Below are 13,069 nucleotides of genomic sequence, written 5' to 3' on the forward strand. Positions count from 1 at the left end.
TCTTGGTCCTCCTTTGCTGAATTCTAAATCAATCACCAATCCACAGGCGTACGGTTATTTTGGCCTCTTTATGAGCCTCTTCCTTTGATCTAATGGAATCTTTAAATTTTCTCGTTAGCCACAGTTGCATCACTTTTCCTGTGGCTGTTTGTTCCTTAAAGGAGTCTACATTTGATGTCAACATGTAATAATACTTTAAAAATTAGTGATTGCCTGTCTATTGTCATACCTTTTGTTGTAATGTCCCAATCTACCACAGCACAACTTGCCTTTCAAATCTCGACAGTTTTCTTTGTGAAAAACACGTGGATAAATTAAACAAAGGAACCATGTAACCACCATAGCCCATCTTCATGGCAACGTGGCATGCTTTCAGAGGTTCCAAACAGAAATGGGAACTAAATATCTTCCAACCACTGTTGCTATATTTACTTGCTATAAATATGGCAGCTAATAAGGTTGCCCTTCTTAATCTAGATATGAATAGGATATGCTTTCAGAGTCGCCAGGTATCAAATGATACCGCCACAAGGTTCAACCGGATATCGATCAACGACCCAAACAACCAGTTAGTTCGTTCAAGATCAATAATACTTTATTTCCACACAAGATTAACTTACACATGCAACATAAACACAAGCTAAATTACACCTATCACTATGACAACCTGTATTTAACTTCAGGCACCCGGCTTAGGTCAGAGGAACAGTGGCCTTTGTTCGAATCTGGATCTGCTGGGTCTGGAGAAGTAACTGTGGTTCAGCTCGGCTCATCTGTCTGGTAGCGAGCATTGAACGTGAACTTGCTCCTTGTCGTGGTGCTGCAGATGGAGTCAGCCATTGCCGGAGCGCCAGGTCCAAAAGAGACCGAACACATGGCAGTGTCTCTCTTTATCCTGGGGGGGGTTTCGCACTCTTTTGGGCGGTCCTTAGGTTTGGACCCAATAATTCGGCAGACTTCGATCACTGTATTCGATCTGAGCCAATAAAGGGGAGGGTGCCTTGATGGCTGGGCGGGTCCTGAGCGGTCATTGACCTTGGCTGTTTATGCTTCCTGAGTAAAGGGAGTGGCGCCGATGTGTCTGGAATTGTATCGGATACCCGAGTACCAGTTCCTTTGTCTTAGGGAAATGGGTCATTAGCCTTCAAATCGGCTGGGGGTTTCGATCCTGTCTGGTTCTGTTCACAAATATACATTTAGGCTCTGAGCCTGCCTGAATCTTACATTGGCTTTATTTCCCTGAGGCTTTGCAAATGTCCATGTTTCTTTGTAAATGGCCATCCCAGATGGCTACACCACCAAACACCCTTTCGCTCTGTGATCCTCGTGAAAGTTGAAGCCAGGAATTCACAACATGGCTCAATGATCATCAGCCCACTGGAGGCAAATTTGTGAGACCAACCAGTCCAGCAGGAAGAAACCCTCCGCTCATCCCTATTGATCAACTGACAGAATTAACAAAATGCAGTCCTGGATGCAATTGAGAGCAGAACAGCGGAATCCAACCCCCGTAATCAGTTGTGAACTTGGTGTGTGAGCATGTGTGATGAAACACAAAATCCTCCCACGCTGAGGGCAGGTGAACGGCCTCTCCCCAGTGAGAACTCAGCGGTGTCTCCATAGTTGGGATGGATCACTGAATATCTCACCTACTCAGAGCAGGTGAACGGCCTCTCCCCAGTGTGAACTCGCTGGTGTGTCCGCAGGGTGGGTAACCGAGAGAATCCCTTCCCACACTGAGAGCAGGTGAATGGCCTCTCCCCAGTGTGAACTCGCTGGTGGCTCCGCAGGTGGGATAACTGAGTGAAGCCCTTCCCACACTGAGAGCAGGTGAACGGCTTCTCCCCAGTGTGAACTCGCTCATGTCTCTGCAGGCTGGATAACTGAGTGAATCCCTTCCCACACTGAGAGCAGGTGAACGGCCTCTCCCCAGTGTGAACGCGCTGGTGAGTCTGCAGAATGGATAACCAAGTGAATCTCTTCCCACACTGAGAGCAGATGAACGGCCTCTCCCCAGTGTGAACTCGCTGGTGTCTCTGCAGGTCAGAGAATTGAGTGAATCCTTTTCCACACTGAGAGCAGGTGAATGGCCTTTCCCCAGTGTGAATGCGCCGATGAATTTCCATCACAGATGGTGCTGTGAATCCCTTCCCACAGTCCTCACATTTCCATGGTTTCTCCATGTTTTGGGTCCCCTTGTGTCTGTCCAGTTCGGACAATCAGTTGAGGCGTCGTCCACACACAGAACACGTGTAGGGTCTCTTCCCGCTGTGGATTGTGCAATGTTTTTTCAGGCTGTGTAACTGGTTAAAGCTCTTTCCACAGTCAGTGCTCTGGAACACTCTCACTCGTGTGTTTTTCCAGTCTCTTGGAAAAATGTTTGCCTCATCTGTCAACTTCAAAATGTTTTGAAGTTGACAGATGAGGCAAACATTTCTCCTTTAGATTCGAAGGCCAATGATATTCAGGTTCCAAGGAATTGAGGGACTGTCAGATCCAGACGACATGTATTAGGTTTCTGTCTGTAATTTGTCCTCTTCGAATCTCCTGTTAAAACAATTTACAAAAGACATCACTGTCAGTACAGGATAGAAATTCAGAACAAACAATTCTAGTTTCTCTGGAACTTTCTTTTCTCTTGCATTCCACAACATCTGTAAATATCCATCCCACACACTCTCCCTCAATTCACTGTATCTAATATTCACCCACCCAATTCTCCTGAAGGTGCTGATTCAGGCTGATTGACAGATCCATGCTCACTGCTTCCTGTCCTGGACACAGGGACCATAACACATCGGAGCTGCAGTCAGCCATTCGAACCTGCTCAACCATTCAATGAGAGCATTGTCCGATCTACCTCAGCACCATTTTCCAACACTATCCCCCATATCCCTCGATAACTTCACCCCCATGAAACGTTAGCAATCTCAGTCTTGAAAATACTTGATGACCGAGGTTCCACAGTCCTCTGGGGTGGAGAATTCCAAATGCTGACAGGGGGAGTGAGGGGAAGCTGTGTTTGGTGGTGGAATCTTGCTGGAGTTGGCAGAACTGGCGGAGGATGATTTCTTCAATGCGGATGCTGGTGGGGTGAAAAGTGAGGACAGTGGGGATTCTATCCTGGTTCTGGGAGAGAGGAGTGAGGGGGAGGGCAGAGGTGTGGGAGATGGGTCGGACACGGTTGAGAGCCCCGTCGACCACAGTGGGTGGGAAGCCACGGTTAAGGAAGGATGAAGACATGTCAGCAGCACCGTTTTGGAAAGTGGCATCATTGGAACAGATGTGACGGAGGTGAAGGAACTGAGGGAATGGGTTGGAGCCCTTACAGGACGTGGGGTGTGAAGTACTGGAGTCGACGTAGCCGTGGGAGTCGGTAGGTTTGTAATGGATATTAGTGCACAGTCTATCTCAGAAATTGAAATAGAAAGGTCAAGGAAGGAAAGGGAAGTGTTGGAGACAGACCATGTGGAGGTGATAGAGGGGTGCAAACCGAAGCAAAATGAATATATTTTTCCAGGCTTTGCAGAACACCTCCGGTCCATCCGCAAGCAGTTCCCAGACCTTCCTGCCGTTTGCCATTTCAACTCACCGCCCTGCTCTCAGTCCACATGTCCATCCTTGGCCTGCTGCAATGTTCAGGTGAAGCCCAGCGCAAACTGGAGGAACAGCACCTCATCTTCCGATTAGGCATGTTACACCCTTCTGGACTTAACATTGAGTTCAACAACCTCAGACTCTCCACCACCTTTACCCCATTTTTATCTATCAATTTATTTTCATTTCTTCCATTGATCGTTTTTTTCCCTCCCCATTATTTTCCTCCCCTCCCCCCATTCAAATTATTTCAAGTTGCCCTTTACACACTGCTCACCTTTATTCTGACATTCACACATTCTAACCTTTTTATGTACCACTATCAGCCCTTCTTAGCCTTAATAACCACCATTTGCATTCCTTTTATCTTCAGTTCTCGACATCTTTGTCTATATCTCCACCTATTGCTGGCCCCTATCCAGCCCCACCGCTCTATTCCACCCCCACCGCTCCATTCCACCCCCACCGCTCCATTCCACCCCTCCCCCAATACAGTACAAATCTGACCCCATTTCCAGTTCTCTCTAACTGTCACAAAGAGTCACCCGGACTCGAAACATTAGTTCCCTTTTCTCTCCACAGATGCTGTCAAACCTTCTGAGATTGTCCAGTATTTTCTGTTTTTGTTTAAGATTCCAGCATCCACAGTAATTTGTTTTCATAATAATATATCTAATCTGTACCATGTAAAAACACTAGACATATCTCTGTCCGACATTTATTTACTGTTCCTTTAAATTTTAGCCAACTCTAATAATAATAATCTTTATTGTCACAAGTAGGCTTACATTAACACTGCAATGAAATTATTGTGAAAAGCCCCGAGTCGCCACATTCCGGCGCCTGTTATAGAATTTACAGTGCAGAAGGAGGCCATTCGGCCCATCGAGTCTGCACTGGCTCTTGGAAAGAGCATCCTTCCCAAGGCCACACCTCCACCCTATCCCCATAACCCAGTAACCCCACCCATCACTAAGGGAAATTTTGGACACTAAGGACAATTTAGCATGGCCAATCCACCTAACCCGCACATCTTTGGACTGTGGGAGGAAACCGGAGCACCCGGAGGAAACCCAAGCATACACGGGGAGAACATGCAGACTCCGCACAGACAGTAACCCAAGCCGGGAATCGAACCTGGGACCCTGGAGCTGTGAAGCAATTGTGCCAACCACTATGCTACCGTGCTGTTCGGGTACACCGAGGGAAAATTCAGAATGTCCAAATTACCAGACAGTACGTCTTTCGGGACTTGTGGGAGGAAACCGGAGCACCTGCAGGAAACCCGCATAGACACAGTGAGAACTCTGGGGAAACCAACCCTTTTAATTGTGAACATTAGGAAAGAAACCACCCTTTTAGCCAAACAAATAAATGTGTCAAGCTGAGGGAGCAAAGGATGTCAATGTCTTTGAGAGAGAGAGAGAGACCTGGGCCAAGCTTTCCAGAGTCTGCACCCTCCCTGGATTCACTTCCTATCCGTTCAGCTGCTGCAAGTGACCAATTGAAGGTCAGAATGAGAAAAGAAATGGCAAGGGGGAGAAAAGAAAGTGTTTTACTCACAGATGTTGGAGACAGGAAGAGGTTTCAGTCTATGTCATGGTCAATCTTCATTAACACATCTGCCTTCTGATTGGCTGGAGGACCAGAGTCCTTCCAGTCCTTCCACTTTCCCATTGGTCAACACCTCAGCAGGAAGGTCAGGGGGCAGGCTTTCCTCCACACATGCGCAGCTTCCTCTCACCCCTGGACATGCGCAGTACCTGATCACCCGCCAGTGCGGCGGGGAGAGCGGTTTCCCCAGCGCGGCGGATTGTGGGAGTTGCGGCCTACACTGCCCAAATTCTTGGGAATGGGATGAAAAGTGGAGGAGGGGCAGTGACCTCACCCTGACACAAAGTACATGTTGGTAGTCACGGGAATTGATTGTGACGTTCGCCCTTAGCACCTGGGGAGGGCAATAGGTGAGAGTGAAACTGAACCCGAGAGTCAGCATCTTCACGGGAGAAGACTTGGGGAAAAGCAGGAGGACAGAAGGATAAATTAGTGTTAAAATCAATCGTGAGGAGAGCATGGGTGGGGGTCAGACATTTATAGTTTGAGAGGAAGAAGGCTTTTCTGTGACAACTAGAATTGTCAGTTGTGAATTTCTATTCTGTAATCACAGCGATGACTTTTTAAAAAAACATTTTTTAATATAGATTTAGAGTACCCAATTATTTTTTCCCAATTAAGGGGCAATTTAGCATGGCCAATCCACCTTCCCTGCACATCTTTTTGGGTTGTGGGGGTGAGACCCACGTAGACACGGCGAGAATGTGCAAACTCCACACAGACAGTGACCCAGGGCCGGGAGTGAACCCGGGTCCTGAGCACCGTGTGGCAGCAGTGCTGACCACTATGCCACCCTGATGATGTCAATCCTATCACACCCATTAAAGTCTCTATCAGGTCAGTCTTCAACCTTCTCTTCCCCAGGGGAAATATCCCCAACCTGTTCAATATCTCCTGAAACTTAAACACTCTCAGTTCTGATATCATCCTTGTTAATCTTTCTTGCACATCCCGGAGGCCCTATCTCTGTTTTAAAGGGTATATAATTAATATTTAGATTCGGTTTAATTTGGTTGAAGGTACCTTACTTACTCAGTTCCAAATTGACCCTCTAAAATGCTTCAATTCGAAAGAGGCTTAACAATCAGGCAAGAGAGGACTGTGAAATGTCAATGTCTATTTTTTAAAAGCAGTTTACTGATGAAGTACACGAGTGACGTTCACCACCTCAATTGGGTGACCTGTCCTGGTAGAAGTGTGAATCTTCCTCAGGTTCCTGAACCAACAGTGATTTCCTAAATTCCTGCCCGGGAGCGCTCCCGTGTCTCCACGACTAGAGTCCAACTTACAAAACCCAAAATCACTCACAAATCCCACTTTTACCTCTTGAATTAACATTACAACAGGTCTGATTCAAGATGAGGTAATCAGACAATTGGTCATTATTGTCACTGGGTTAATTTTATTGGATTTAACCATTGATGTAAATTGCTCCTTGGAGCAGAATAACGGGACTGTTCAGGATCTTTCTATTATCTGAGTTTAGACAAGATCATGAACGGTTTACATCGAGTAATTAAAGAGAAACTGTTTCCACTGACAAAAGGATTGTTAACCAGAGAACAAGATTTAAGTTAATTCACATAAAAACCAGTGGGGAAATGAGGAAGATGAAACTTGATCCGGAATGAAATTAAATGAAAATTGCTTATTGTCACAAGTAGGCTTCAAATGAAGTTACTGTGAAAAGCCCCTAGTCGCCACATTCCGGCGCCTGTTCGGGGAGGCTGGTACGGGAATTGAACCGTGCTGCTGGCCTGCCTTGGTCTGCTTCAAAAGCCAGCGATTTAGCCCAGTGTACTAAATCAGCCCAGAATGCACTGCCTGACAGGCTAGTGGAAGCAGATTCAACACAGGGAGTTGGATAATTAGAAAGGGACTAGTTTTCAGGGTTCATGGGGAAAGGGCATGATAGTGGGACGAATTGAGTACTTCTTTCAAAGAGCCAGCACAGGCATGATGGGCCGAATGGCCTCCTGTGCAATGAGATTCTGTGGTCAAAGATAAATAAATGTGTGTCTGCAATATGTACAGTGATGTCAATAACGCCTGGAATTCTGTTTTCCCAGTTTCAGTTGTCTCCCTTTTCTTCCAACAGAAGCAAATGGCTTTCAGTACATTGAGCAGCCCCGATGTCTATTCTCAGCCAGCGTTACACAGAGGGGCAAGGTGTGGATTCTCAGACCAGCGAGTCAAGACAGCCTCTTTAAATGGGCAGTTCCCACAATGTATTCAGTGACCACACTGGGCGCTCCTGCCGTCCCCATCAGCTGGCTCGTGCCAGGGACCCGGGATCGATTCCCAGCTTGAGTCAGTGTCTGTGCAGAGTCTGCACATTCTCACAGTGACTGCATGAGTTTCTTCCAGGTGCTCCAGTTTCCTCCCACAAGTCCCGAAAGACGTGCTTGTTATGTGAATTCGACATTCTGAATTCTCCCTCACTGTACCCGAACAGGTGCCGTAGTGTGGCGATTACGGTAATTTTATTGCAGTGATAATGGAAGCCTACTTGTGACACTAATAAAGATTTTTATTATTAGGTGGGATGAAGTATTGAATCTCTTCCCACAGTCAGAGCAGGCAAACGGCCTCTCGTCAGTATGAACTCGCTGGTGTCTCCACAGGCTGGATGGAACACTGAATCCTTTCCCACACAGAGCAGCAGAATGGTCACACCCTGGTGTGAATGTGTCAATGCGTTTCCACTGTAGATGGACAACTAAATCTCGCTGGTGTCGCCGCAGTGTGGATGACCTTCTAAACTTCTTTGTGCAGTGAGAGCAGCTAAACGGTCTCTCCCCAGTGTGAACGCACTGGTGCATTTCCATCGTTTCTCCATGGTGCGGGTGTGTCCTGCTGTCTCTCAAGGTTAGACAATCAGTTGAAGACTCACACAGAATACCTGTACGGTCTCTGTCCGCTGTGAATGGTGCAATGCTTTTTCAGGCTCTTTCCACAGTCAGTGAACTGGAACACTCTCACTCGGGTGTGTGTCTCGGTCTCTTCCAGTCACACTGATGTTTGTTTTAAATCTTTTGAAGCAGATAGAACAATCAAACATTGGTCCTCCTGGATTTAAAAGCCGTTGATATTCAATGAATTGAGTAACGCTGTCAGATTTCGATATGAATTTAAAAAAAAAAAAATTTAGAGTACCCAATTCATTTTTTCCAATTAAGGGGCAATTTAGCATGGTCAAGCTACCTACCCTGCACATCTTTGGGTTGTGGGGGCGAAACCCACGCAAATACGGGGAGATTGTGCAAACTCCACACAGACAGTGACCCAGAGCCGGCATCGACACTGTGAGGCAGCAATGCTAACCACTGTGCCACCGTGCTGCCCCCTGAAGTTTGTATCTTTAAAAAAATATTTTTATTCAGGTTTTCAAAATTTTACCATTTGTACAACAAAAAAACAGACCCAAACCCCAACGCCTTTCACCCAAACCTCCAAACTGCCCTCCTGCTCTTTGACGGTCACCAGATCGCCAAAATATAACACAAACAAAACCCATCTCTGGTGAACCCCTCAACTGCCCCTCTCAGAGCAAATTTCACCTTCTCTGACTACAAGAACTCCATTAGATCCCCCAGCCATGCCGAGGCCCGGGGGGGGGGGGGGGGGGGTGAGGAAGCTGGTCTCCACCTCAACAAGTCCCGTCTGCAGGCAATCAACAAGGCGAAGGCTGAAACAGCTGCCCACTCACCCTTCTGCAGCTCCAGCAGGTCTGACACCCGAATATGGCCTCCAGGAGACCCGGCTCCAAATCCACGTGCAGAACCTGAGACATGGTGCTGAAAATTGACACCCAAAATTTGTCCAACTTTGGGCAGGACCAGAACATGTGGACTTGATTGGCTGAACCCCTCCCACACCGCTAACAGCTATCCCCCACCCCCTTGTACAACCGGCCCATCCTCACCTTCATTACACCCTGTGCACAACTTTCAACTGAATCAACCCCAGCCTCACACACGACATTGAGGTGTTAACCCTCCGCAGCACCTCACACCATAGTCCTCCCTCCAACACCATCCCAAACTCTTCCTCCCACTTGGCCTTAATCCTTTCCACGGACTCCTTGTCCTCCTCCATAATCCTACCATAGAACGCCAAAACAACCCCAACCCCCACTGACAACAACGAGGGGTACGGTGCCAAATTCCGCACTTGCACGGGCCTGCCATCGACAAGGGGTAAAAGAGATGGAAAGGGGGATAAAAGAAAGTGTTTTACTCAGAGATTGGACAGAGGAGGAAGTTTCAGTCTGTGTGAACGTCAATCTTCATTCAGAGGCAGAGGAAGCAACAGCTTCCTGGGGAATCTCTCGGCAGCCATCACCACAAATTCCGCACTCTGATTGGCAGGAAGACCCGTGCCCTTCCGATCTTCCTCGGATTCCCATTGGTCTCTGATGGCGCCAGATGGGGCGGGAACAAGCCCAAGTGGAGCAGGAGGGTCTCCTCCCTCCGGGTCGAGGAGCTGCTGTCCAATCCGCAGCATCGTGTTTCTGTGACCAGTGATATTGCCCCAATAGGAGGCTGAGCTGGGTACGTCCCTCTGAGTCATCCTGACGTCACAATAGAGCTGCCTGAATCAGCCAATAGAAATCATTCTCCTCCACAATGACGTTTCCGGATTCCAGTGCGCAGACCGGCGCGCGGGCGCGGCTGCTCTTGTTCCCCAACACCTCCTCAGGACAAGGTTTCCAGGCAACCGGCTGCGGCCACAGGGAGAAGCCGCTTGGTGATCTCCGCCACTGCGCATGTTCAAGGTAGAGAAGAAGCTGCGCATGTTCAAGGTAGAGGAGAAGCTGCGCATGTTCAAGGTGGAGGAAAAGCTGCGCATGTTCAAGGTGGAGGAAAATCTGCCCATGTTCAAGGTAGTGGAAAAGCTGCGCATATACGGAAGTGCCCATCCCTGACCTTTCTCCTCAGGTATTGACCAATGGGACCAGTGGGAGGACCGGAAGGACTCTGGTCCTCCAGTCAATCAGAGCGCGGGCTTTGTGTGAATAAAGATTGAGCTTCACACAGATTGAAACGTCCTCCTGACTCCAACATCTGTAAGTAAAACACTTGTTTTTCTCCCCTTTCCATTTCTTTTCTCATTCTGACTTTCAGTTGGTCACTTCCAGCAACTGAAGGGAAAGGAAGTGAATCCAGGGAGGGTGCAGACTCTGGAAAGGTTGGCCCAAGTCTCTCTCTCTTAGAATCACAGACTACAGCACAGATAAGCCCCTTCGGCCAATCAAGTCATCACCGATGCATGAAAAACACCTGAATTGCCTACCAAATGCCATTTGTCAGAGCGTGGCCCAAAGCCTTGAATGTTATGACATGCCAGGTCATTCAGGTACTTTTTAGAAGGATGTGAGGCCTCTTACACCCTCCCAGGCAGTGCATTCGAGACCATGAAGTGGAGATGCCGGCGTTGGACTGGGGTAAGCACAGTAAGAAGTCTTGCAACACCAGGTTAAAGTCCAACAGGTGTTTCGAATCACTAGCTTTTGGAGCCCAGCTCCTTCATCAGCTGAGTGAAGACGTGGGTTCCACAACCACATATATAGACAAAGTCAATGATCAAAGACAATACTTTGAACGTGAGTATTTGCAGGCAATTAAATCTTTACAGGTCCAGATGTAGCGACTGGAGAGAGGGATAATCGCAGGTTAAAGAGGTGTGAATTGTCTCAAGCCATGTCAGTTGCTAGGATTCCACAAGCTCAGGCCAGATGGTGGGGGTGAAAATAATTAGACATGAATCCAAGGTCCCGGTTGAGGCCGTACTCGTGCGTGTGGAACTTGGCTATCAGTTTCTGCTTGGCGATTCTGCGTTGGAGAAGGTTTACCGTAGATCAGAGGCTGAATGCTCTTGACTGCTGAAATGTTCCCCGACTGGAAGGGAACATTCCTGCCTGGCAGTTGTCGCACGATGTCGTTTCATCCGTTTTCGCAGCATCTACATGGTCTCGCCAATGTACCACGCCTCGGGACATCCTTTCCTGCAGCGTATGAGGTAGACCATGTTGGCCGAGTCGCATGAGTCTGTACCGCGTGCCTGTTGGGTGGTGTTCCCACGTGTAATGATGGTACCCATGTTGATGATCTGGCACGTCTTGCACAGGTTGCCATAGCAGGGTTGTGTGGTGTCGTGGTCGCTGTTCTCCTGAAGTACCATGACCACCCTCTGGGTAAACAGGTTTTTTCTCAATTCTCCCCTAATAATAATAATCTTTTATTGTTAGAAGTATGAAGTTACTGTGAAAAGCCCTTAGTCACCACATCCCGGCGCCTGTCCGGGTAAGCTGGTATGGGAATTGAACCCGCGCTGCTGGCTTTGTTCTGCATTACAAACCAGCTGTCTAGCCCGCTGAGCTAAACCAGCCCAAAACCTCCTACTCGTAGAATCTCATAGAACTTACAGTGCAGAAGGAGGCCATTCGGCCCATCGAGTCTGTACCAGCCCTTGAAAAGAGCACCCTACCCAAGCCCACGCCTCCACCCTATGGCCATAACCCCACTTAACCTTTTTGGACACTAAGGGCAATTTATCACGACCAATCCACCTAACCTGCACATCTTTGGAAGGTGCGAGGAAACCTGAGCACCGGAGGAAACCCACGCACACACTGGGGGAACGTGCAGACTCCGCACAGACAGTGACCCAAGCCGGGAATCGAACCCGGGACCCCGGAGCTGTGAAGCAACTGTGCTACCCACTGTGCTACCGTGTTGCCTCATCTTGAGCTTGTGTCCACTCTTCAACTAAGGTGAACAGCTGCTCTCTATCCACCCTGTCCATGCCCCTCATAATCTTGTAAACCTCGATCAGGTTGTCCCTCAGTCTTCTCTGATTCACTGAAAACAACCCAAGCCTATCCAACCTCTCTTCATAACTTAACCGTTCCATCCCAGGCAACATCCTGGAGAATGGGCTCTGCACCTCCTCCAGTGCACTTCCATCCTTCCTATAATGTGGCAACCAGAATTGCACACAGTACTCCAGCTGTGGCCTCACCAAAGTTCTACACAATACCAACATGACCTCCCTGCTTTTGAAATCTATATCTCGGGTTGAATGGGCCGGTTAAACGATCTTGTGTTCTTGCGCATCTGATGAATTTGAATGCGGACATTGTGTTCTTGCAGGAGACGCACATAAAGGTGGAAAATCAGACGAGGCTAAGGAAGGGGTGGGTGGGGCAGGGATTCCCGTACCAGCTTAGACATGAAGACAAGGGTGATGGCGGTGTTGGTTAATAAGTGGGTGGCTTTTGAGGTGGGGAAACATTGTGGCCGATCCAGGGGGTGGGTATGTGATGGTTAGTGGGAAGTTGGAGGGGATGCCAATGGTCCTGGTGATCGTTTATGCCTGAATTGTGAATATGTGGACTTTGAGGTGGGTGTTTAGGAGCATCCAGGACCTGGACATCCATAGGCTGATTATGGTTTGTGTTGCCGAGGCGGGGGGGAGGGAGGCGGGGGGGGCGGGGGGGGGGGGGGCTGAATCAGCACCTTCAGGAAAATTGGAGGGGTGATTATTAGATACAGCAGAGTGAAAATGGAGGGAGAGTGTGTGGGATGGAGATTTACAGCTTTTGGGAATGAGAGAGGAAAGAATGTTCTCTAGGAACTAGAATTGTCTGTTCTGAATTTCTATCCTGTACTGACAGTGATGATTTTTGTAATTTGTTTTTACAGGATATTAGAAAAGGAGGAATTACAGACAGAAATCACAAAAGTCACATCTCGATCTGACTGAGTCCTTGGGACCTGAATATCATCGGCCTTTGAATCTAGAAGGAGAAATGTTTGACTAATCTGTCTGCTTGAAAAGACTTTAAACATCAATG

At 48.1% G+C, this 13,069-nt stretch overlaps 1 protein-coding gene and 1 long non-coding RNA gene across 2 annotated transcripts in view; one reads left to right on the forward strand and one right to left on the reverse strand.

The window, feature by feature from the left end:
• Positions 1-13,069, reverse strand: part of LOC140420588 (uncharacterized) — a 282,147-nt gene that overhangs the window by 23,025 nt on the left and 246,053 nt on the right. Inside the window, exon 3 of the mRNA XM_072504585.1 lies at positions 1,672-2,091. Coding sequence (XP_072360686.1) covers positions 1,672-2,091 — 420 coding nt within the window. The remainder of the gene's footprint in view (positions 1-1,671; positions 2,092-13,069) is intronic.
• LOC140420611 (uncharacterized) lies at positions 5,394-7,750 on the forward strand. The gene is made up of 2 exons (XR_011946475.1): positions 5,394-6,048; positions 7,310-7,750. It is a non-coding gene; the product is annotated as an uncharacterized lncRNA (long non-coding RNA).

Source organism: Scyliorhinus torazame, chromosome 5 (genome assembly GCF_047496885.1).
Source record: "Scyliorhinus torazame isolate Kashiwa2021f chromosome 5, sScyTor2.1, whole genome shotgun sequence".
Taxonomy (NCBI): Eukaryota; Metazoa; Chordata; class Chondrichthyes; order Carcharhiniformes; family Scyliorhinidae; genus Scyliorhinus; species Scyliorhinus torazame.